The 25,886-nt window shown below is 49.4% G+C and overlaps 1 protein-coding gene across 1 annotated transcript in view; it reads left to right on the top strand.

Moving 5' to 3' along the window:
• The window catches only part of MASP1 (MBL associated serine protease 1), a 76,434-nt gene that overhangs the window by 44,955 nt on the left and 5,593 nt on the right, over nt 1–25,886 (top strand). The window contains 6 exon segments of the mRNA XM_051990469.1: nt 720–916; nt 3,038–3,185; nt 7,659–7,777; nt 8,667–8,745; nt 18,879–19,016; nt 20,247–20,321. Coding sequence (XP_051846429.1) covers nt 720–916; nt 3,038–3,185; nt 7,659–7,777; nt 8,667–8,745; nt 18,879–19,016; nt 20,247–20,321 — 756 coding nt within the window.

Consider the following 25,886-nt stretch of genomic DNA (forward strand, 5'->3'; position numbering starts at 1 on the left):
GTGTCACCAGTTCAGATGAGAAGGATCTGGGCTTAGACCTAGACAGAGCATGTGGAGGAGGGGAGGGTCTTTGACTTTTGATTGAGACGCTTGATTTTGGGCATAAGGGGGTGCGAGCGTCATTGGCCAAGACAAAGAGCTAAAATTGCTGCCAGACCCCCTCCACCTTCCCTGGATCTAGGGTCAGAGATCCCAGATCCAAATCCTGGCTTTCCTTGAGCAAATCCATTCATCTCTCTGGCTGAATTTTTCTCATCTGTAAAATGAAGGGGGTGAGCAGGTGCCCCCCGGGGTCCCCGCCAGCTCCGGAACCGGGCTCTTTGGTCCATCTCACAGAACCTCACACTTCCTTGAAGCCCCTGCAAAGTTCCCCGATCCCAGGCCAAGCACCGGGGGTACAGACAGCACTTAGTCACAAGCCCCTCCCTCAAAGAGCTCTGGCTTTCCTGCGAGCGTGGCTGTCCGGCACATCACTAGACATTCACCTCCAACACCCTGAATCGTTCCTGGTGACCCCAGCTCTTTGCCCCGCCCCCACACCCCCATGTCCCTGGGGCCCCCCGGGAGATTCCGACTCGGTAGAGCTCTGCTGGGCTGTCAGATTGGCCCTTCCTGCCTCCATCTTGCAGCCGTCCACACACTAAGGAAGCTTCCGGGGGCTGCGGGGCTTGGGGAGCTACGGGCCCCCTCACGTGTGACCGGCTCATGTGTTTGAACAGTGGAGTGCAGCGACAACGTCTTCACCCAGAGGACCGGGGTGATCACCAGCGCCGACTTCCCCGGGCCCTACCCCAAGAGCTCCGACTGCCTCTACAGGATCGAGCTGGAGGACGGCTTCGCCATCACGCTCCTGTTTGAGGAGAGCTTTGACATCGAGGACCACCCCGAGGTGTCCTGCCCCTATGACTACATCAAGGTGAGGACGGTCGGGGGAAGGGGGCAGAACCGTGCGCCAGGGGATGGAGGCTCGGGCGAGACAGAAGGGGAAGCAGGCTGGACCTGGGTGGTTCCCAGCTTAGCCAGGGACAAGGGCTTGCCGTGTCCCTTCTGCCATGGCCGGGGTCTCAGCTCAGGGTTCGGGGTCCTGTGATGGATGTCCAGAAGACCTAGTTAAGCCCACTCTGCCCTACAGATGCCCATGTGGCTCTCATCCCTGCTAGACCCCCGTGGGCCTGTGCTCTGGGATAAAAGGCTCATAGATTTAGACCTGCAAAGAACCTAAAGACCGTCCAATCAGTCAACCAACAAATATCTATTAAACATGTGCCAGGGAATACAAATAGAGACAAAATCAGTCCCTGCCCTCCAGGAGCTTCCACGCTAATGGGAGGCCAACATTCAAAAAGAAGCTGAGGAGGGGGAAGGTAGGATGGAGAATACCGAAGAAGTCCAAAAGCCATGTGGCCGGTGATAAATGGGGAGAAGGCTGAGCTCCCTCTTTAAAGAGGGACCCTCCATTCTGAGGGTCCAATCGAAGGGACAGGGGAGTCTGATGAGGTACAAGGACCAAGGCTGATTCTGTGGCGAGTTTCCTGAAGAAGGAAAGCATGATTTAGGAGAAATCTAAAAGCAATCCAATTCTCCCATTTTACAGATGAGGGAATGAAGGTCAGGAAAGGTGAAGGGACTCCCCCATGGGAACTGATAAGGGACACTGACCAACACCTTGGTCACAAAGGGATTGGACCCAAAAAAAGAGATAGCTCATGGGAAGCCATCACCCTTCCTGGGGAAATGCCCGGGAGCCCCTGTCCTGGAGGGCACTGCCCTCATGCCCAGGGGATTGGTGATTGCCACACCATCATCTTCTCAGTCCAGTCACCTTAGAAAAGTTCCAGATTCAGTGGCCTTCTGGGACACAATGGGCTCCACTGCTGACCTGAGAAACCCTGTAGCTTAAGTATCTGTCATTTCATTCTGAAAAATGGAAACTGGCACAGGACCCATTCTTTGGGCAGGATGGGAAGGGTGTCAGAGAGTTGTGATGTGCACAAGGAGGATGTCACGGAACGATGGAAGAAGTCGTCTCTAGAATCTGGGACTCCATCCTGGCTCTGTCACTTACCTCCCGTATGACCATTTATGAGTCTTCTAACCTTACTCCTAATATGTAAAATGACAGGGCTGCTTCTTAGGTCCCATCCTGCTCTAAATCTGTAATGATGGCGACCAGAGCTGGCAGGGAAAGCAGAACAGCTTGGCCAAGGAATCCTGGGAAACTCATTAGGAACCCACGTTGAAGAATCATGGGCTTGATCCTCAAGCCTGACTTAAAGCCATGACATCCCATGCCTTGGGGGCTTAGAAAACTGAGCTTCTCAAACTAGCCCCTGCTCAGTCTCTTCTGCACAGAAGACATAGCCTCGTGCCCCACCCTTTTCCTCTCAGTGGCCAGGGCTGGAGTCCAATCCATCTTTTGGGGTTGTAGATGTGACCCAATAGTCTGGCCCTCACGGATGGAAAGTGCTCTCCTGCTCAACTATTATCCGTGCCGATCTCCATTGCCTCTGGCTTCAGCTTGGCACATGAAGTGCCTCCAACTGCTTCCCACTTGTCTGATCAGCTTTCCCTCAAATCATTGCGTTTGCCATGCCCTCCAAGCCAGTCAAGCTAAGTACTGGCCATTCACCAAACTCAGCCTTGCTTCCTTCTGTCCTTTTGTCCCCCTGCCTGGAATACACTCTCTCCTGCACCTTCTAGAATCCTTGGCTTCCTTCCAACATCATCTTGGTGCTGGGGAAGCCTCCCCAGCTTCTGCCCTTTCCCTCCCCTCCTCAGATACTCTTGCTCCTACTTCTCTGTCTAGATATTGTACCCGCCAGTCCTACCACCACTTTCCTGGAGGGCAGGGGTTCAGGCTTCCCCAGCCTTGCATCCCTGCACCTCCTGCACCTACTTGATCTGCCGGTCAAAGCCGTCCCGAGGAGGAATCCAGATGCCAACTCCCCCTTAACTTGAGGGAGCAAGGAAGGGTTTTGAGCTCGGTGTCAGCCCCCTCATAATCCTGCCCCCTTTTTCTCTCTTTGTCCTCGGGCAGATTAAGGCTGGGCAGAGAGAGTTTGGCCCTTACTGTGGAGAGAAATCCCCGGGACGCATCGACACCCAGAGCAACAGTGTCCAGATTTTGTTCCACAGTGACAACTCAGGGGAGAACGGAGGCTGGAGGCTTTCCTACACATCCACAGGTAACCAGACTCACTGCCCTTACCTTCCCTCTCAGAGACTCAGGAGCAAAGATCCTGGGGGGGAGGAGGGGCTCAGGAGCAGGACACCTAATCCCAGCTCTGCCGCTCACTGGCTGTTTGACCTCTCCTAAGTAAGTCCTTCCAAGGACTTGCCTTTCTTATTATTATCAAGGGCACTCCCCTCCAGCCAGGCACGAGGCTCACAACCTCACCATCTCTCATCCTCCCATAGCCAATTGGTTGCCAGTTCTGATTAGTTTTATCTTCCTCACATCTCTCCAATCTGCCCCCTTCTCTTGTCTGACATTGCTACCCCCGGGGCAGGACCTCCTGCCTGGATTGTTCCAATGTCCTGTTGGGAGGGCTGCCAGCCTTGTGCCTCTCCCTCCTCCAATCCATCCTCCATTCAGCCGCCAAAGGCATTTTCATAAAGTCAAATCTGACCACATTACCCCCCAACACTCAGTAAACACCAATGGCTCCTTCCCTTTTCCAGGAAGGAATAAATCCTCTCTTAGATGTGTGAAGCCCTTCATAAACTGTCTTCTCACCTTTCCATTCTTCTTATACCTGAAACTGTGTGTGTGTGCGCACACACACACACACACACACACACACACACTCTTTGATGGAGTATCACTGGCCCCCATTCTATTACTCCAGGCTCTCTGGAGCATTCTCTCTGCTGTCCCTGGTACCTGAAATGTTCTCTCTCCACATTTCTGTCTTCAGGATTTCTTCAAATCATGCTAAAATTCCACCTTCTGCTGGAAACCTTTCCCAATCCCTCATAATTCTAGTGCTCTCCCTCTCTTTATTTCCTTTTTTATCCAGTATATGACTTGTTTATACATAGTTATTTGCACAGTCTCCCACATTTGACCATGAACTGATAGATAACTGATAGATCTTGGGAAAGTTACTTTTCTTTTTGGAATCCAGTTCCCTCCTGTGCAAAATGAGTAAACTAAACTCCACTATCTTTGAGGTCCTTTTTGAGCTCTGATACTCCGTGATTTCACAGAGCTCCACTTTATGAAGTCCTGTGGATAAGGACGTGTTTTAATCTGAGAATTTGCCCACCTATTGGCCATCTTAGATCAGAAATCCCAGCCCTTGAAGTTGGTACATGTTGAGTTACCATGGAATAAGATGACCTAATAAATGACTTTTATTTCCCAACTTCCAAAAGCTGGCTGCCTGATGGCTAAAACCTGGAAAGAACTGCCCATTCCAAGGCAGTGTGAGCCATTCATTCAACTATGGAGCCACTCTGGAAAGAAGAGGATAGAAAGACTCATGTCTAGCCTTTTCTGATTTGTTTCCAGATTTTCATATCAATTTGTTTTAATTCAATTCAGTAATTTGTTAAACACTATCTCCTGTGTCTGATGATGATGATGATGATGATGATGATGATGATAACTCTGTGTCAAATAAGTAAGTCCTAGAAACACCAAGACAAAAATGAAAAAAAGTATTTCCTTTCTATTATCATGGAAATCTTCATCAATTCATCAAAAAGTCCCTATAATGTAATCACTCTGTGTCAGGTATTCTTCCAGGTGTTGGACGTGCAAAGATAAAAATGAAACAGTCCCTACTCTTACAAAGATTGCATTCTATTGGAGGAAAGTAAATTGTAAATAGAACATATAATAACAAACATACACAAGGTAAATTCCAAAGGGAAGGCAAAGGTGAAATATAAAAGACAGTTTACCTCCCATATACGTGCCCCATCTATCTTTATTTTTATTTTATTTTTTTTTTTTGCTGAGGCAGTTGGGGTTAAGTGATTTGCCCAGCGTCACACAGCTAGGAAACGGTCACTGTCTGAAGCTAGATTTGAACTCAGCTCCTCTTGGCTTCAGGGCTGGTGCTGTATCCACGGCACTACCTGTTTATCTTTATTGACATTAGAGTCACATATAGTTTTTTAATTTAAAAAAATCCCCCAGAGATTGTTAAAGTACACTTTAAAATGTAGTGGGAAAGAGACTCTTGCTATGGTCATCAGTGTCATGGCTAAATGGACTGGGTCAAGTCAGAGATAGTTTTGATTGGTTATGATGCCAGGGACACTGGCAATTCTCCAGGTGCTGATGGACAGCTCAGCCAGCCAGAAGGTACCACATACAACAGGTCCCTTCCTTCTCTTCTTTCAGTCCCTACTACTACAACACAGGAAGAAGGCTCCAGGTTAGGGTCTTCAGATGCAGAGCATCTCTAGGTCAAGCCTTAGTATAGGATTAGATCAGTAATAGATCTTTCCCCCAACAACCACAATGTCTCACCAGGTTCTGTTTTTGGTCTTTTCTTCTCCCTTAACACGCTCTTTCTTGGTGATTTCATCAGCTCCCATGGGTTCAATTACCATCTCTATGTGGATGACTCTCAGATCTATACAATACATCTAATCTCTCTCCTGAGCTCCAGTCCCATATCACCAGCCACAAGCTGGACATCTCCACCCAGATAATCGATAGGCGCTTTAATCTCAACTTGTTAAAAACAGAACTCATTATCTTCCCTGTACTTAAAAACTTTCCCCGTCTTCCAGGCATCTGTATGTAACAGAGACAAGCCCTGAATTTAGGTCTTCCTGACTATACCACACTGCCTCTCAGGTTATTTGCCTACTCATATATATTTAAAGAATGTATGTAACCCTTCCAAAAAGGCATAAATGCCTTAAGAACATGAACTCTGTTTTTTGTTTTGCTTTGTTTTGTCTCCCAAGCACTTAGCACAAAATCTGACACATAAAAAGGCTGTTCATAGATGGCTTTAAAAAAATGAATAGTGGGGGACTTCCAAGGGTGGAGCCAAGATGACGGAGAGACTCTCTGTAACCTCCTCTAACCTTCTCTCAAACCAACAGCAGATTAGGCCTCTAAACTGGTTTTGGAGTCACAGAACCCACAAATATTTGGAGTACAACACATTCCCAGAAGAAGTTACCTTGGAAGAACTTCAGAACAGCTCTGTTTCAATCGGGCAGGGAGACAGTCTGCTAAGCCCAGACCACAGCACAGGGAGCCCAGGAAAGGAACTGGAACAGGAGCCAGAGGGTTGTAGCTTCCATGCACCTGGGAGTCGACCTTTTAGGCTACTCTGTCCTGATTACAAGCAGGTGGTTTGGCAGATTTGCCTTTTGTAAAAGACAAATTGTAAACCACTGTGCCCCCGAAGAATGCTGGACCTAGCCACATTACTCAGCACTGGAAATCAATCAGCAGAACTTCCCCAGGGCAAATTAAAACAGCTGTCGCTCCTTTGCATAGAACAGATCTCAAGCCTTAGAAAAATTAATAAAAAACAAAAAAGAACTCTCACCATAGGCAACTTTTATGGAAAGAGAGAGAAGAACAGACCTCAAATCCTGAGGTTCCGAAAGGCAAAGCAACTCCATAAGAAGCCCCAGAGAGAGACATGAGCTGGTCCCTATTTCATAAGGCTTTCTTCAAAGATTGCATAAAGGATCTTAAAAGAGAGTTAAGAGGAAAATGGGGAAATGAAATGAGAACATTGCAAGAAGGAATGGAAAAAATGAAAAATAATGCAATGAACAAAAAAATTTAATTGGTCAATTGCAAAAGGAGCTAAAAAAGATAACTGAAGAAAACAATACACTAAAAATTAGAATTGATGATCAATGGTGGACAGAAACAGCTACACCCAAAGAAAGAACACTGGGAAATGAATGTAAACTATTTGCATTTTTGTTTTTCTTCTCAGTTTATTTTTACCTTCTCGACCCAATTCTTCCTGTGCAACAAGAGAACTGTTTGGTTCTGCACACATATATCTAGGAAATACTGTGACATATTTAACATGTATAGGACTGCTTGCCATCTGAGGGAGGGGGTGGAGGGAGGGAGGGGAAAAATCAGAACAGAAGTGAGTGCAAGGGATAATGCTGTAAAATAATTATCCTGGCATGGGTTCTGTCAATAAAAAGTTATTTAAAGAATAAAAATTTTAAAAAAAAAGAAAAAAAGGCACATTATATGGCTCAACTCACCATCCCTATAACTTCCAGACCCAAATGTTCTTCCCCGGTCACCCCTCCCTTATTTGTGTGGCAGTCCTCTGTTAGAATGTAGGTTCCTTGAGGACAGGAGCTAATTCACTTTTGTATGTGTGCTCCCAGCTCCTAACACAGTGTCTGGCACATGTTTGGAGCTTAATAAATTTTTCCTTCATTCCTTCTGGTCCCTCGTCCCCTCTACATATGTTGTATCCCTTAGAAGATGCAAGTTCTCCAAGGGTTTGGACAGAATTATTTTTATATTTGCATCTACAGCCTCCGGCACAATGTCTGGCCCAGATTAAGCACTTAATAAAAGCTTTTTCATTCAGTCATTTACAGAAACGACCAACTCTCTCCACATCCATGTGCTGTTTTTCACCTAATAGATTCTTCATCCTTCTCTAACTCATCACTTTTGTCTCTCTGCCTACCACCAGGAAACCCGTGCCCCAGCTTGCATCCTCCTGCGAATGGGAAACTTGATCCCTTACAGGCTAAATATACCTTCAAAGACCAAGTGCTCATCAGCTGTGATACCGGCTACAAAGTACTCAAGGTATGGGGCTCCTGTCTGGCTGGAGGGATGGACATGGACAGTCCCCAGAGTCATATTCAGTAGATATGGCCGTGTTGAGAGATAGGAATTCTACAGTCATCCAAATGGGGTCAGATTGCTAGGTAGGATTGAAAAAGTACCATGCTACCGAGCCAGGGAGCTGAGTGTGCAAGAGAAGTTGGTCATTGCCTCTCCCTCTTCAAGTTTCCATGAGATTCCAAGATGTGGATATTGTGCCCAGGTCACCCAGGAGGTGCCCACCGCCTCATGTCTGGGCAGAGGCTCAGTTTCCACCTGTTTCTAAGGCACAAAGTGTTTAGCATATTAAATGATTCTGTGAAGTGGTGACTCGGTGTGCCTAGGGGAAGTGCTGCCATTTTCCCTGAAGCCTGGTAAACAAGGGGAAAATGAATGTGGATTCAAATTCTCCCTCTGACTGCCCAGATATGTGACCTTGGGGGAGTCAAAACCTCTCTGACCTTCAGTCTCTTCCTCAATGAGGTGAGAGGATTGGAACAGATGGATTCTAGAGGCCCCTCTCTGTGGAAGCTCTCCATCCTCATTTCTGTGAGCCTGGAATTTTTCCTTCCTTTGGAAGGCTCGTTTGAGCCCCATGGCTTGAACATTTTCAAATAAACTTCATAAAGACCATCAGGCCATAGAGGACATCAAATTCAACTTTTTTGTTTAACAAATGAGGGAAATGAGACCAGGAGGATGACTTAGCAAGCTCACATAGGTGCCTGAAGCAGTACTGAAACATGTCTGACTCCAGATCCCACTTTCTATCCATGATACCATCTCAGGGAGATTGGAGGCCAGACCTAAGTCACCTTTGACATTCACTTTGTCCCCACCTCATTTGTGTTTTCTCCACCCCCATCCCCAGGACAACCTGGAAATGGACACATTCCAGATTGAGTGTCTGAAAGATGGAACGTGGAGTAACAAGATCCCGCCCTGTAAAAGTAAGCAAAGTTCCCCACATGTCTCGTGCTTCTGCTCTGTGTAGAGTACCGCTGGTTTTAAGGGAATTGGAAGGAGAGAGGCTCTGGGACCACCACTGTGGCCCCAGGAAGCTCTCCAGGTCTCACTTGGTTTGGAGGGAGCCGAGACCCCTGCTAAGCTGGTTCCTGGCTCAGAATCTTTGCCTTAGCCAGCTCTGCACAAACAGTCACCTGGGTGGCAAGAAGGGCTCTTTCATCCATTGTGCAGGGAGGAGCCTCCTGCAAAGGAGAAAGGCGGGGTAGCTGAAGCGCCACCCAGGGATCATGGAAAGTCTTGAGAGGAGGAATCTGCCTCAAGGGCTTCAGGGCAAACTCCAGAACCTTTTTTTCTCATTTTTTATTTACTATACTCTTAATATATACTTTGAAAAGGTATAAAATCGACAACCCCCAAAATGCCATCACCCTTCCCTATGTGGGCAGGCAGGCTGGGCTTGCAGCCTTAGGGCCGGCTGCTTTGGGGCTGTTCCACTGGCACTTTGAGGATGGGGCTGTAGTCCTGTCCCTGCGTGCATAGTTTTCTCTTTCTGTCTCGTCTCCACCATCCCCACACTTCCACCTTCTCTCCTAGTTTCTCTATTTTTGTTCCTTTTATTATTTTTTCCTTCCTTGTTTATTTTTAAGCCTATTCAAGGTGCCAACAAGCACTTTACCAACTAGTGACTCAATCAGTTCATCAATTAACAGCCATGGTGGACCAAACTCTGCGTTAAGCACAGAGAATACAACGACAAAATGTCAATAATCCCTACCCTTAAGAAGTTTATATTCTATGAAAGAGAGGAACGTGCATTCTATATGTGTGAGTGTGTTTGAGTATATGTATGCATATAAATGTACACACATATCTATATGTAAGTGTGTACATGTAATATATATTATATTTACATAGAATATTATAGATAGATAAAGACTGAACCATATGTATATACAAAATAGACCCAATGTAATTCGGGGAGAAAAGGTCCCGGTAGCATCCAGAACAGTCTAATGTTAAAGGGGGCATTTGAACTGAGTTTTTTACAAAATCAGGTAGAAGTGAGGAGGGAGTACAGGCCAGACATGAGGATAAGCCAAGAGTCTGTCATTCCTCCATGAAAGAATAGAAGGAGTCAAAGAAATGCTGCTCGCTCTTCCTTTCTCCCCACAAATATCACTTGGGGTCAGCACTTGGATAGCTCCACTCCATACTATTTGAGGGGAGATGTTCCTGAGGTTCCATCCAAAGCTGTGACCCTCGAAGACCTGAGATCTGGTCCCTTTAAAGTGACCCATTTTGTGACTTTGAACAAATCATGTCTTCACTCAGAGTCTCAGGAAATTTATTTTTATCTTGAGAAATTTGAACTAAATTATCTCAAAGCTTTCAGCCAATTCTCCAGTGACATTGGGGAATTCTAGCTTTGAAACCGCTTTGAACCAGGGAATTTTTCAAAAACTAGAGGCTATCCCAAGGTGAAGGCAGCTTCAAAAATTATCTGTTACATTTAATTGGTTGATTCAAAGCATCAAAGAATAATAAGATCTATGTTTAAAAAGAAACAGTCTTCAGGCCTCCCTGCACCATCATGCCATGTAAAAGCTAAAAAAAAAATCAAAGACCTTCATTGATATTTGTTCTTCTGCACGTATAACCAGAGTAGACCCCATTGATTCCTTCTTCCCCATTTCTTTGTCCCCAAACACTATAGAATAGAAAGATATCAGTTTAGTCTCAAATCTAGTCAAGCCCAAAGCCATTGGGAAATAATATGATTTGGAGAAAAACCTGGTAGGGTAATGTAAGAAGGAGCATGTTACCTTGTTAGATCTATGATTTCCTTCTTGTAGACACATCCTCCACTGGTGCAGATAGCAACCCGGACACACTTTCTCATCCTCGAGTTCTTGTCCCTGTTCTCCCTCAGATCATCTAGCAAGTATCCAACAATCATGCTACAGACCTGTAGCATTCTGGGATTGGGGGATGTCTCTGGTATCCCTGGAGCAGTCTTAGCGGTTGTCTCTTGCTGGGTGACCAGCCCACCAATTCTTCCGGTCACCAGTATTTTTTTCATTCATTCACTCCACTTCTCAGGCAAATTGCCATTGGTATCAGGATGCCATCTCCTGAGGAACACCAGTCATCTTTCCATTGCTTCACTAGCTGTGTGACTGAGAGCCATGTACTGGTATTCAATTTCCTCATCTTTAGAATGGAGATTATGACACTTAAATACCTACTTCACAAGGTTCATCTGAGAAAAGGACTCAGCAAATCTTAAATCACCTTGCAGAAGAGAGAAGTTGTTATTACTTCTCAATTCTGAACCAAATTTATTGTGAGCCCATTGTGATTGAAACCATAATAGGTGCTTATCTGAGACACTTAAATACCTATTGTACAAGGTTTCTCTGAGAAAAGGACTCAGCAAATTTTAAGTCACCACGCAGAAGGGAGAAGTTATTACTTCTCAATTCAGAACCAAATTTATTGTGTACCCATTGTGATTTAAACTATAGTAGATGCTTACCTGAACAAGATTGAACTAAAGTGAACTAAAGTGAAGTGGAAATTGAAGGAAATTAATTAACAAAACCTATATTTCCTTTTATGTTTTCTTTAAGAACTCTTTAAATGAGTCTATGTGCCATTTTCAAGATTTTTTAGTGATTAAAAAAGTGGGCACATGAGTTCATAGTCACACATCTTCCTTCGTAGCCATGGTGACATGGTAGTCACACATCTTCCCAATCACTTTTTATGCTCGTAAATTGTACCATCCATGGGTTTTCATACCTTTGTAATCTTCGTGCCTTTTTTAAGATCTCTTGAGCTTCAATATATGAGTTCCTTTAGCATTCTGTCACCTTCATTATAATGATAATTACATAAATTGGATTTCTCAATTATGGTCTCGATCAAACTTCTCTTCCTGACCTCATCTTCCCACAGATCATTTTTCTTCCTCATACTGGGTATCAAAGGTTCAGCGTCCAAATGTGATGGTTCTATTTATTCCCCACGGTGCAGGGATTGTCACAAAATTCTAGCAGATCTGTCCCATGATCTGTGTTTGTTGTCTGTCTTCAGACATCCCCTACAAAAACTCTGGGAGATGTTTGGGCTTCAGTGGTATGGATATCACACTGAGCTCTTCCTTAATCACTTTTCAGCCTGTTTTGGGGTGTCACTGTGGAGTGATCTCCTTGCAAATTAGTGGGTGTTCTAAGCCATTATTGCTTTTAGCATCCCCCTCTCTCTACTCAGGCAGCAAGATAAGGCAGTTTCTGGGTTTTGTTAACCTCCTCATCGTAACAACCATATTATGTCATGCAAGCACTTCCAGGAAATGGTTCACTTTTTTTTTGCCTTAGCCCATTCCTTTTTCTGGGGAGGCAGCAGTTTCTCTGAGCAGGATGGGCTGGAGCTGCTACCACTTCCCACATCTTTAGCCTTCCTTCTGATTTGAGAATTGCTCTTTTATCCTTGTTCTCACAGGCTGGTGATCTGCCATCACCAGCACGCAGCCGGTTCTGACGGGACTGCTATATTGCTGACCGATCACTTCCTCTCTGTGAAGAGAGAGCCAATACAAATTTTGTGGAGCCATTCAGTGCTCCCTCTGTCTATGACCTGAGGAAAGTGTTGGTGACCCACGTGAAGGATACTCCTTGCTGGTCTGCAAATCTTTAACCGGGTTCATTTCCGGACCCACTCCCAATCATATCGGTCATTAGTTTTCAGCCTCCCCATGACCATTTCCACAAGGAAGCAGCCAATTATCAAAGAATAAAGTCTCACGAGTGCCAGGACCAAAGAGAAGGTTTTCATAGATATTTTGTACATCTTCCTCCTCTACCACAAATCCCACCTTTAAACTCTGCTTTTCTTCAGAATGGTCTGCTATGGGAAGTTTATGGTGAGCACTGAAAAGTAAGATGAACCAAAGATGAACCTCCTGAAATTCCATCTCTTGTAGCTTTGGGAAAGATGCTTAAGACAAAGCCAGCACTTTTCTATTCATGCATTAGAGAAAAACTGAATGATTCTGCCACTGAATTTTTATTTTTTACATAAAGTACATTTTTAGTATGAGGTACGACAGACAAAAGAAGAATGACATTTCAGTTTGATGCAGTTTAATTCTATGAGCCTTTTGGACTATTATTAAGCTTGCAGAACTGTGTAAAAACAGAAGGGATGGCAAAGACCTGGCAGGTTATAAGTTATGAATCCTATGTTCCAGAGACAGAGGCCTTCAGGCTAGAGATTTAGAAGAAATGGAAAGAGAATCAGGGGGAGAATTCAAGAAAGAAAGAGAGGCAGAGAAACAAGGGTATAGGAGGGAGGAGATAGAGACAGAAGGAGATGGACATGAAGAGAACTCCTTCTTTAAAATGATCTTTTAGCTGTCTCCTATGTTCAATCATTTTTGAAGAACTCACAGTCTATGGCTTAAAAAATTTGCCCCCCTTGGGAAGCAGAGCCCATTCTCCAAAATCTGACGGACCCCTAAACCCATGGGCTGTTGGGTAAGGCTGCCATTTGGACTAACCTCTTGAATAATCCTTTAGGGCTGCGGTGTGGGTATTTATTTTTTCTTTTCCATTTTCCTGTGCATGTGATAAGGCTGGGGGCGAACTGATATATTCTGGACTTGGAGTCGGAGGGCCTGAGTTCAAACTTTGCTTCTGCTACTAATTGTGTGGCCTCGAACCCTTCATCTTTTTAGATCTCAGTTTCCTCATCTATGAAATGAGGGGGTTGGATTAAATGGCCTCCGTGGCTGTGTGACCTCTGAGAGAAAGGGCACTTTATGGGTCAGTCGCCCATCCATCACTTCAAGAGTAGAGCTATCAAAAAATTCTGCCAGTGAAGCTGCTTGGGCTTTAGCAAATATATATGAATGTTTTCTCCTAATAAATGATGTCCGTGATAAGCCCCACTCCAGTATTTGGTGATAGTGACTCCCAGGCCATAGGAGCCACAGATATTCTTAATATATTATAGCACCCTCAAGACTGTTCTGATGGAAAGGTTCTGGGTGCGAGGCCCTACTCCGGCTTCAGCTCTGGGCAAATCATCCTGGTGTACAGTGAGAGCAGCCCTGTCCCTACAGCCAGAGATCCAAGTTCAGGGTTCAATGGGCCCTTCTGACACATGTTATCTGTGTGACATTGGGCCAGCCCCTTAATCTCTATTGCCTCAGTTTCCCTATTTGTAAAAGGAAAATACCTTCCTTACACTAGCTACCTCCAATGATCTTTATGTCCCTGGAGCTACAGTGTGTCACTGTACCTCAGAGACCCCGTCTGCAAAGTGAGATTAATCCCCTTTATGTATATGACCCACTTGGCAGAGTTGCTCCATAGAAAGAGCTTTTAAAGAATAAAACATTCCAGAAATATTGAGTCTCCAGCTCTGAAAAATACAGAAACCTTTTTCCCTGAAAATATATGATTCCATCACAGCGTTCTGTGCACCGTGAGGTCAGAACACAAGAACCACGGGCACCCTATGTTAGCACAATGAACCAGACATTGCTGTGAGCGGACAGAAAGCTTCCCTGCCCTCAGGGTCAAGCCCTCCCCAAGCGCTGGCTGGCTGACCCTGGCGAAGGGTCAAGTCCTCCCCAAGCACTGGCTGGCTGATCCTGGGCATCTACCAGTTGCTGAGTGGAGAGATTTCTCTCATTGGGAGTCCCCCAGCACATGAAATGAGATAACCAGAATTCATAACAATAAGCCACCCCCCCACCCACCCACAGCTGCCCTTCTCCTGTGCCAGCCTTGTGCACCTTCGCCAGTCTGGCTAAAATGATCGCTCTCTCGCCTGCATGAGCTGCTCCTGCTTTGCCCAATAATCTCTCTTTCTCTTCTTTTCTCTCCTCTCTCTCCCTCTCCCCTCTCTTGCGGCTTCTTTCCCGGTTCCTCCCCATCCCTTCTTGTCCTTCGCCACGGGCGCAGAGCCTGAAAATGGAACGGAGAGTGAAGTGCCCCCGGAAGAGGAGACCAAGTGACCCGCAGGATCTCCTGGCAGTGTCTTCCTGAGATGGATCAGCTACCCCAGGACCTCCGGAGACGCCCCTGGGACTTCTGCAGTTCGGGACGAGTGGCCCTCCACGAGCACTGGAGCGTCCCATCCAGTCCTGAGTCCTTCACGGACTGCTCCCAACACCCGGCCCAATTCTTTGGCAATTCCTGCTTGAGTGTCCCACCTTTCCCTGCTCGTTCTCTCGCTGACTCGGGAGCGTTGCTAAAAATCAGTTAATTAGGTTCTCGGCGATGCTGAGCAACTCGAAGCTCCTTCAAAGTGCAAACTGAGTCTGAGATCCCAGATAAATGACTCTCAATCTGCACCTAAGGGGGCCAGCACAGGGGTCGTGATGGCCTCATGAGCTCCATGGAGCGATCAGTGTGATTTAGGCAAAACTCGTTTATGCTTAATTGTTCTCACTATTTAACCTGCTGTTTGTTACTCCTAGAAGAGGGGTGATCTTAGGGGTGCTCAAAGTAGGTACCTTCTTGTGGGGGGACTTGAGGGGCTCTCAACAGGCCTTCTTGCCTCCCTGTCCCAGTGCCTGAAATGCCGCCATTAGAGATTCACTCCTTTTGGTTTTGGACGCATCTTTGTCTCCAATGAGAGACACTTCTGAACCCCATGAAAATGCAGCAACTGTAAAATGCTGTGAGCAGATGGCCCCTTGTAGCTCTATGAACAGAAAGCTGCTTTCTTCCTTGGTGACTCTCAGAATGGAAGATCTAGCTCCTAGTTGGGCAATAGAGATGGGCCCAGTACAAAGTACTTTCCTTCTCCCCTCCTCCATTTGTATACCCAAGAACTTCTCCAGTTCAAACCTGGTCTAGAGAGGGGTCCAAGGATGTCTGTGGTATCCAAGGGCACTTTGGGTTATAGAGATGGGCCCAATACAAAGTACCTTCCTCCTCCCCTCCTCCATTTGTTCACACAAGAACTTCTCCAGTTCAGACCTGGTCTAGATTGGGCTCTAGGCAGTGGTACCCAAGGGCACTTTGGGTTATAGAGATGGGCCCAATACAAAGTACCTTCCTCCTCCCCTCCTCCATTTGTACACCTAAGAACTTCCCCAGTTCAGACCTGGTCTCAACAGGGGTCTAGGCAGTGGTACCCAAGAGCATTTTGGGAGAATAGGACTGGGAACTTTACCAGACCCTCCTTTAGAGATCACTGGGGGTCCGGGCACTGGAGTTGGCTCTCATTCTAATTCTCTTCTCAGCACACCTGAATCTCAATAATTGGGGCAATAACCAAGAGGTGGAAGAAAAGGGGAGAGGCTGAGACAGGAACAGAGAAGCCACAAGGGAAGGAAAAGAAACAGGAATGAGCCTTAGACATTAAGGAAGAAGAGAGAGATAGAGCTGAAAGCTTGGGGTGGGGGAAGAAAGCGTTAAGTAACAAAGGAAAACTGAGAAAATACAAACTGAAGAATACTCCTGGCCCAGCAGTATGGAAATGATGAAGGGAGGGGAAGTGAAAAGTTCCAAAAGTCACCGGCCTTGGGTCATAAGCAGATGTCCCGACAGGGACGCAATTATCGGGATGCGAGACAGAAGGAACCCGTCTGGCCCAGTCAGAGAGGTGAAGGGAAAGTCTTAGCTAAAACCTCCTTTCAACTAAGGAAATCTGGGCTCAGAAAAGGAGGCCGACTTGGAACGCAGAAAAGCGATAAAAAGTGATTTAATCATGTGTAGATGGAGAAATGGGAAGGCTATGTGGAGTTCTAAAATAAATAAATGTCTTCACCTTCCATTGACCCCGGGCTGCCTCCATTTATATGTCTCGGGGTATTTTCTCATGGATCAGACGCTAATCTAACGGGAAGGGAGTGTTCTAAACTAAGAATCACGGATCTTTCTTCTCCCTATCGTATCTCCCCTTGGCCCAAATTGGTAGGAGTGTTAGGGGATGAGAGGAGGAGGGGAACTGAGAAATATTCGCAGGGAGATAATTATCTGATCTGCTGATGAGTTGAGGGGAGGGGAGAATTCACGATGTCAGAATATCGTCTAAGGTTGCCGCTGAATATTCTCTGCCTGTTACCGGAAAGAAAGCAGACGAAATCCGCAACGAGAGAAGCCGTTAAAAGCTCCCAGCAAAAATCCCGTTCCCTAAGATTAATTCGGGCGAAGCTTTCGAAGTTTGTACGTATATGTTCGAGCCGAGAAAAGGCCGATGTCCAACATTAGCCGGATAACACAGCGTGTCCAACCGCTAATGTTATCCGTCAGCCAGACGACCTCCCTAATGGGTGCCCTCGAAAGAAAATCGGAATACAATAAAATCCCGTCTTTGCAAGTAGCTTGGAGAGTATTTGGCCAAATCGACCTTGCGGTCACGTGACCTGAGGTACATTTACAACTTAAATCACTTCTCTCCCGCGTTTCCCTTGCTGTTCCACAACGACCGGCCCCTCCATAAAAAGTCCCAGCCCTTTGACTAATGATTCAGATTTCTCAGCATTTATCGTGTTAGTTATGGCGTGTGTCTACATGCGTGCAAGGACGTGGAATCCATGGGGTCCTAAGGTAGGACTCGACTGGCTCAGAAATTAATTAGAGTAAAACTGAGGAAGAAGAGAAGGGTCTGTTGAAGTCCTGGAAAGCAGCTCTGATTCAGGGAGAAGGCTTCCACGAGAGTATGTGATTCCCAGACTAAAGTTGTCAAAAAACGGTTTCCATTTTGCCTTCTCTCTGTGTAAATGACGCAGGGAATATGTCACCCTTCGAAGGAAAGATGTTGCTGTTTCCCATGCTGCTAAGAGACAGGCTGGGGATGGAGGGTCCTGGACCGGGAAATGGGCTGGAAGCCACTGGGTTTGGGTTGGGGGGAAGTAAACCCACACTTGGGACTTTTGAAGGTCACTGTCTCTTTCCTTGGTTTTCTGGGGGATTGATATAATTCAGTCCCTCAGAAATCTCAAAAAAGGAGCATGTGATGAGGGGCTAGGAGCTCTCTGCCCAGAATCCCTGAATGCTGGGGTCTGACCCCAACACAGAATGTTGAGGTGAAAGAGACTCCCAAAGGACAGATAAGTCTATGAACAATGAAATACAAAACCTGGGACAGGTAAACTATACGGGCCTCCATCGCTGGTTCTTGTTGGCCTGGATTTTGTTGTTTAGGGGATTTACCTGCAATAAATCACCTGACCCCAAGGGGGAGGGAGGGGGGTTCTGTTGTAGTGATGAATGTTGCAAAGCCTCCAGGCATTGAGAGTATGGGAAGATTTGAGTTTTTCTGGACCAGGAGAGCCCAAGAAGTGTTTCCAAGGTACAGACTTGTGCGCCCATGTAAATCTCCAGGCCCACAATTCTGCAGAGGTCCCCACTCCCCCCAACCCTCCGGGCCAGAGCCCCGGGACATGGCTCCCGCTGCACTTGGCTTTGGCTTCTGGGGATTTTAGGGAGTCTGGGCATCTGAGAGCTCAAAAGTTGGATTCTAATGAAACTGGAAAAGGGAACAGAGGTCCAAACTCAAAGGCTCTTCAGGAAGGACACGCAAGACCCAAAACAAGTAGAGAGAAGAGAGTCAGAACGAAGCCCTCAGATCCTGGCACAGGAAGCCCTCAGACCCTGGCACGGGAAGCCCTCAGATCCTGGCACGGGAAGCCCTCAGACCCTGGCATGGGAAGCCCTCAGACCCTGGCATGGGAAGCCCTTGCCTCCTGCATCTGGGATTCCAGGCAGGACAAACTGCTCTTTCCATAAAAATAAAGGTGCGCCCTCCTCCAGCCAGAGGGACCCTCAGCCTTCAGTTCCAACCCCACCCCTGCAATGGGGACCAGGAAGTATCCGGGTTTCTTTCCAGGTCTCCTCCTACCAGGGCCACGATGTTGTCACCCCACGGGCCCTGATTAGAGAGAGGCTTCGGAGACTTCCATGCCAGTCAGAATTTGTTCTGGACCTGATGGCCCAGAGTTGGGGTCGGGTAGCCAGAAGTCAGCCTCGGAGTCTCCCAGTGTCGGGAGGCCTTCGGAGACCTGGAGATGGGAGTGCTTTAGCGGGGAGGGGTCAGCTGCCACCCATGTGGACATCGGGGGCTTGAGATGACGGCGGACTCCCTTCTCTCTCAGTTGTAGACTGCAGCACCCCCGCAGAGCTGGAGCACGGGCGCGTTACCTTTGCCACCAGGAACAACCTCACCACCTACAAATCCCAGGTCCACTACTCCTGCCAGAAGCCCTATTACACGCTGTTTCCCAACGTCACAGGTGAGGCTCCCTCCAGGGTGCTTCTGGGAGTGGGGGAGATGAGCCCCTGAGGCCCCCCCAGGGTTCTGGGAGTGGGGAGATGGGGACCAGCATTCCAACATGGTTCCTTCTCTGGGAGGATCCTCTGCCAGAAGCAGAGATTCTTAGGCTGGGCGACCCCCGGACCGGCTGTGACCCCAAGACCCTTCACTATCCCGCTCAGAAAAGCGGTTTTTTTGGTTGAGGGAACGTGCGGGTGAGGAGACATCCTTCACCAACAGTCTCAATCGTTGAAAGAGGTAGAGAGACCCCCCAAGATTACAAGCCAGGTCTGGGGCGGCGGCGGGTCCTGAACCCTGCCTGCTCCGGCTCCGTGTCTAGCTGCTTCTCAATAAAAATCAAACATGGGCCGTGGCCATGGCGGCCTCTGGGCTCCTGGGGACCAGCAGCATGGTGAGGGGTGGGGGCTGACCCCGGAGACCCCGCTCAGGCCCCAGCTCCGGCACCACACCGAGAAAGGACGAGTCAAGGGGGCGTGACTGGGAAGGGGAAGGGGCCCGGGCCCGCCAGGCTGGGAAATGGGTGACTCGGTTGGCAAGTGCCCACAAGAGGGCCCACTCCTTCGGCCAGCCCCAGCGGGCACTGGGAGGAGGGGGAGAACTGGAACAAGGGGCAGCTCCAGCCAGACCCAGCAGGGAGAGCCGGCCCTTAGTGGGAGGAGATCTCCCCCAGGAGTGACTACCAAGCCCTGGAAGGCTGCGGCGTCTGAGTGGCCTTTTTCAGGGTGTTGTAGCTGAACCTCATGCTCCCAATGGGTTACGTGGGGTAATAATAATGTAACAATAACATGATGACAATCACCCTCACCCAGCTTGGGAAGCTGGTAAAGGGCTTTCGAGACTGTCTCACTGACCTCCCCACGCCAGGAGGCCGGTGCCCTTGGGACTGGATAATTATTGTCATCGTAGGCCGGCGGCAAAGCTCCTGAGCTCAGATCCGGCCTCTGACAGTCCCTATCCTGGAGCCTCCCCTCAGGTTTCACCTGCAAAGTGAGGGCTGGGACTGGGCCTGAGCCTGGGTCCTCCCCACGGCTGGGAGGCTCCTCTGGCCAGCCGGGGCCCCTGGTCCGCTGCTCCCGGCCCGCTGCCCTCCGCTTCCTTCCTCTCCCGCTCCCCTCTTCCCTCGCTTCGCCTTTATTTCCCTCCCACATCTGTCTCCCTCGTCACCTTCCATTATTTTGGTTCTTTTTAGGCACGTACACCTGCGAGGCCCAAGGGGTCTGGATGCACGGAGAGCTGGGGAGGAAGCTGCCCACTTGTCTCCCAGGTACTTTGCAAGGAAAGCCTGGGCCGGGCTAGATTAGGCTGGCCCGGCCGGCTGCTAGAATAGGCTGACCTGGACTGACCTGGGCCAGCCTGGGCCTCCTTAGCTGGACTGGGCTGGGCTAAGCCAGACTGGACTGGGCTGGGCTGGACCGAACTATATATTGGGTTTGACTGGGCTGGGCCTCCGTAGCTGGGCTGAGGCTGGGCTAAGCCAGACTGGGTTGGGCTGGGCTGGATTGAACTATATATTGGGTTTGACTGGGCTGGGCCTCCGTAGCTGGGCTGAGGCTGGGCCAGGCTGGGCCTCCGTAGCTGGGCTGAGGCTGGGCCAGGCTGGGCCTCCGTAGCTGGGCTGAGGCTGGGCCAGGCTGCCCAGAACACCATCCCCACGGAGGCCCCGGCCCCAGGCTCTGAGTGAGCTCAGAGAACATCCGTCATGTGTGGGGAGGGACTCAGCGATACCAGCTTCCCAGGCAACAGCAGTGGGGCCTCCCATCTTCCCTCCCCAAGTTCTGCGTTCCCTTTGAATTGCCGCCCACCCTCCCGAGGGCAAAGGCTCTCCCTCCCCTCCTCCCCTCCTTCTCCCCTGCCCTTGACGCCGGCCCTGCCAGCAGATCCTCCCTCGCTGCCATCCCAGGACAGACGCCAGGTAGATGGGCCGTGGCTAGAAGGAGCTGCCCCATCCAGAGGCACGAGGCTGGCGTTCCAGGCAAAGGCCCATCCGAGGGGCGAGCCAGAGCTTGGGCCAAGGCCCCTCTCACAGGCTGGGCCAAGGGGGTTAGACGCTCCCACCCGGGGGCAGACAGAAGCCCGCTGTGGCTGGTGCTGGTAGGATGGGATGGACGGCCAGCCTCCCTCCGTGGGCCTCGTCTGCTTCTGGGCCCAGAGCCTTCATTCTCATCTGGGGCCTCTCCTTTCTATCTCAAAGTCTGCCGTCTAGCTACAGAGATCGCCCCAAGCCGAACAAACGCCCCGTACCACACATCTGCTTTGGCTTGAGACCTCCAACGAGGGAAAGTCCCCCACATGCTCAGGCCGCCCGTTCCCCCCAGAACAGCTCAGCTTGGGAGGGAGCCCTCCCTGATAGCACGTCAAGTGCAAGGGGTCTCCCTGATAGCATGTCAAGTGCAAGGGGTCTCCCTGATAGCACGTCAAGTGCGAGGGGTCTTCCTGATAGCACGTCAAGTGCAAGGGGTCTCCCTGATAGCACGTCAAGTGCGAGGGGTCTCCCTGATAGCACGCCAAAAAGGGTCTCCTGCGCAGCTTCTTCCCAGAGTTCCTGGTTCTCCTCTCCAATGGCAAACAGTGAGAGGATGAGCCCCCTCTACACGATTAGATGAGCCCAGTCGATCGATCAATCACTAGGGAGGGCAGGAGGACAGGGAGGGGCACTGGCTTGTGTGGCAGGGGCCCCAAAAACACTCCTCTCGGGGCCCAGAGGCTGCCCGTCCAAGAGCCGGGGAGGCCTGACGTTCTGCAGCCGCTGGCCTTTGTCAGAGACCCTGATCACAATGCCCCAGTCCCAGCCCCAGCCTCAGAGCCCAGGGAGGTCTCCTAGGGACGCCAGCCTCTGAGCAGCACCAAGTGTGTATGTGAGCGTGTGTGCTTGTGTGTCTGTCTGTCTGTCTGTGTGTCTGTCTGTGTGTCTGTCTGTGTGCTTATGTGTCTGTGTGTCTGTGTGTGTCTGTGTGTCTGTCTGTGTACTTGTGTCTGTGTGTCTGTGTGCTTGTGTGTCTGTGTGTCTGTCTATGTGCTTGTGTGTCTGTGTGTCTGTCTGAGTGTGTGCTTGGGACACGGAAGGGGAAGGGGCTCCCCTGGGACCCACTCGCTCAGAAGGACATTCCAGAGCACCAGAGGATTCTAAGCTGCTCGAGGCCTGGTCTGTGCAGAGGAGGTGGGGGTGAGGACAGGGGGGACTAGCGAGTGTTTTGGTTCCAGAGTATGAGGGATCCTGGTCATGCTGGATTCTGAAAGTCATGGATGGCCATGCAGGGTGAAGGGGCGGGTATGGGGTTCAAAGTCAGTTAGCCCCCTGTAGATTTTGACTTCCTGAGCTAATAGCCCAGCTGCCCTACCTTAGTTATGTCCCTGACATGGGCAGGCTAAGAGCAAAATTGAGCTCATGGGTGAGATCCCCTCCAATCAGTGAGTGTTGCTGGAGCTCGTGTCCTCCGTGTGGAAGAGGCCAGAAAGAGGCCGTCTCTCCCTCCCCCGTTGTATCCAGCCTATGCCCACTTCTGGGGCAATTCTCTGGGACCCAGAGGGAAGTTTGCAGAAGCAGCTCTTACGCAGGGAGAGCGTATAGAGCAAAAGAAAGAACTCACGGGAGATTTAGGGACAGACTAGTCTGGGGAGTTGTTGACCCGGCCGGGCTGCATCTAGATGGCAGTGGACACCCATTAGCTGTGTGACTCTGGACAAGTTACTTAATCTAGATCTGGCTCAGTGTTCTCATCCATAAAATGGGAAAAAAATAATAACAAGACATCTTATCTCCCAGAGCTGTTGTGAGGAAAAGAAATGCTATATGCAAAGTACTTTGCAAACCTTCAAGCTCTATCTGAAGCCTACATATTAGTATTTCTGAGGAATGTGTATCAGAGAGCCAGACCCGGGTCATCCAAATGCTATAAAAATGCTATTATTATTATTATTGTTATTTGTTGTTGTTGTTAATTAGTACAGGTTAGAGATCAGAACCTATAGCTGGGAGTCTGGCCATCCTGCTCCTGTTCTGGGGGGGGTCTGCATCTCTCTGGGTCATCAAGAAGAGCCCACCTGACTCCTGCCAAACCAAATTCAATTCAACAAAACACGCATTGATTAAGCCCCTACTGTGTGCTAGGCACCAGGGCTACAAAGACAAAAATGAAGGGGCCGAGTCCACCACCAGCACATTATGGACAAAAAAGATGGCGCCCACATTGGCATTCGGCTCTCTGCGTACTGTGAGGAGGAGGCGGAAAAGTGAGCCCGGTACCGGGACTGCCTTGTGTGCATCTGGGCACGGGTCTGCCTCCAGGCCTTTTAAGTGCTCCCCTCCCCCAGGCAAAAGGCAGGGAAGTGCCCTGGAAGACCTTGTTCAAGCGTGGTCTATGACACAAACTACCGGCCCTCGCTGAGGTGTCCATTCTCCAGGGGCCCCAGAAAGCGTTGGGAGACTGGAGGTCCCAGCGACATACGTGGAGGAAGTTTGCTCGGCCGGGAGCTCCCCTAATCCATGAGCCAGACCCGGTCCCCATCCTCGTATCTCAAGCACGGCTCTAGGTAGCAAGGATCTAAAGGCAAAAAGAGAATAATCACAGCACAGGGACTTAGGCGACCCTTGAGGTTTGCGAACTCTTTACACGGCATCTCATTGGATCTTCACAACAAGCTTGGGAGGGAGATACGGTTATTATTCCCATTTTACAGATGGGAATGTAGCAAGTGTCTGAGGCGGTATTAGAACTCGTGTTTTCCAGGTTTTGCTCATGGCTCCATCTAATCTAATGAAAGGAGAGAGAAAACTTACAAACCAAGTGCACTGAGTCTGCAGGAGAGGAGCCCTAGCTCCGGGCTTGGGAGAGGCTCCATTGGGAGGTGGTGTTTGGGGTCAGCCTGGAAGGAACCTTTGATCTAAGAGGTGGAGGTGAGATGAGGATTTATCCCAGGCAGGGTCAGCATAAGGGCCCGGAGCCTGGAAAATGCAACGTCAAAATGGAAAGAAAAAAAGGGGGAGAGGGGAATGAGAAGCCAGTGCGGCTAGACCGCAGGGAACAGGAAGGAGAGGTCGTGTAACAGCCTCGAAAGGGGCGCCAAGCCTCATGTGGCCTGAGAAGGCTCCGAAAGGCAAGCGTAATCTGGGAGGGAGGAGTGGGCGAGGAGGAGTAGCCAAACGCTCTCTGCGTGTTCGTGTCAGACCCGGCCGCAGGCGGCTTTGACCGAATAGGGTGGGCAGCCCCCACTGGCCCTGCAGGCTGGCCTGTCATGGGGCAGGGCGCAGAGACGGTCTCCAGCACCCCCAGAAGCCTCCAGTGAAAGCCAGCAAACATCTGGCTGGGGTGCTGGGGACAGGAACCCCCCACTGGGCATCCACAATGTGTTTCTGGGACTTTGTTGGCACTGAGGAAGAGAACAGCTGGAATCCATTAGGCCCGGAAATGGTTTTCTATTCCAAGCTTCCAGAAAAAAATGTCAAGGCTTTTTATCTGTGAAGAAACTGAGGGAATCCGAAGCCCCAGGTGCGAGGGCGTGTCAGGCCCTCCAGGAGATGGAGCCCACGGGCACACGGGTTTGACACCCATATAGGATGCTGAGAAGACACTGGTTGGCCGAGGACTCAGCAGCGAGCCCAGGACTTGAACTAGGGTCGTCTGAGTTTCTCTCATCAGCCGGGGCCATTGGGAAGACCGTCCCGCTCCGGGAAGGGGACCCGGGTTCCAGGACGCCAGCGGGGGCATGTGCATGTTGGGGCTTTCCTCGGCGGAGCAGAGTTTGCTAAGACCCTTCCTCCCCAAAAGGTACCGGGGGCTTCAGGGAGCAATGATGGCTGGCTCACCAAAGCCTCAGGCATCATTGCTGTTAGATTATGCCACCCCCACCCCCACCCCGAGCACGGCGTCCAGCCCAGTTCCACGACTCGGCATGCCCTCACCCGATAACCCCCATGTAATCTGCTGCTGCATCTAGATTAACAGGAAATCCACCTTCACCCTCACCAGCATGCTCCCTGAGACCCGGCAGGCTGCCTCCTCCAGGCCTCCTGCCAGGCTTTCCCAGTTATCCCCCTCCCCACTAAGGGACGTCACCTTCCCAGAATACCGCTGCATGGCCTCTGCTCCCTAAGCTACCTCTCACCAAGCAGGGATCCGGCCGACCGAACTAACTGGTGCATGCAAGCATAGGCTAGGTGGGGTGGGCGGGCCGTGAGACAACATGGTCCGTACCGAGGACGGAGACGCCCGGGTCGGAAGCAGACTGAGCCAGCCACGTCCTCCCCGCTGTATTTCAGCTTCACCTATGTAACACACACAGGCCCCAGGCTAGCCAGTCATGAAGAAAAACCAGTGTCAGCTCCTCCAACCCATGTTTTCTGGCCTTAGCTAACATCCCCTCTGCCAAAATCGAAACGGGATTAGAAAACAGTGTCAAATAACCATGGGGCGGCCCAAAGGAGCTCAGCTGCCCGGAACCATCTGGCGGGCTGTCTTTTATTTAAAGGGAAGGAGCTTCCCAAGGACAGAGGGAAAAAATCTCAATTCCCGGCTGACAATACAGGAAAGCCGTTTGTTTTTTTTTACCAAACTTTTAAGTCATTTTGTCGGGATTTTTTTAATTTAACAAAAAAGAGTTTTTGTAAATGTGAGGCTACTTTGTTAAATTTCCATTGGAGGGAGGGAATTCTGAACTTGGAGTCAGAAGTGGCCAGGGTTTGAGGCCTCCCAGTGCGCAATCATGGGCAACCACGACCCTGTGCTCAAGCTCCTCACTTATAAAAAGAGGGTTATAATGATGTCTACTTCAGGTCAACTTCTCTTGAACCTTAAAGTACTAGATAAATGTCAGCTATTATTTGCCTTGAATT

The sequence above is a fragment of the Antechinus flavipes genome, chromosome 3 (assembly GCF_016432865.1).
Source record: "Antechinus flavipes isolate AdamAnt ecotype Samford, QLD, Australia chromosome 3, AdamAnt_v2, whole genome shotgun sequence".
Classification (NCBI taxonomy): Eukaryota; Metazoa; Chordata; class Mammalia; order Dasyuromorphia; family Dasyuridae; genus Antechinus; species Antechinus flavipes.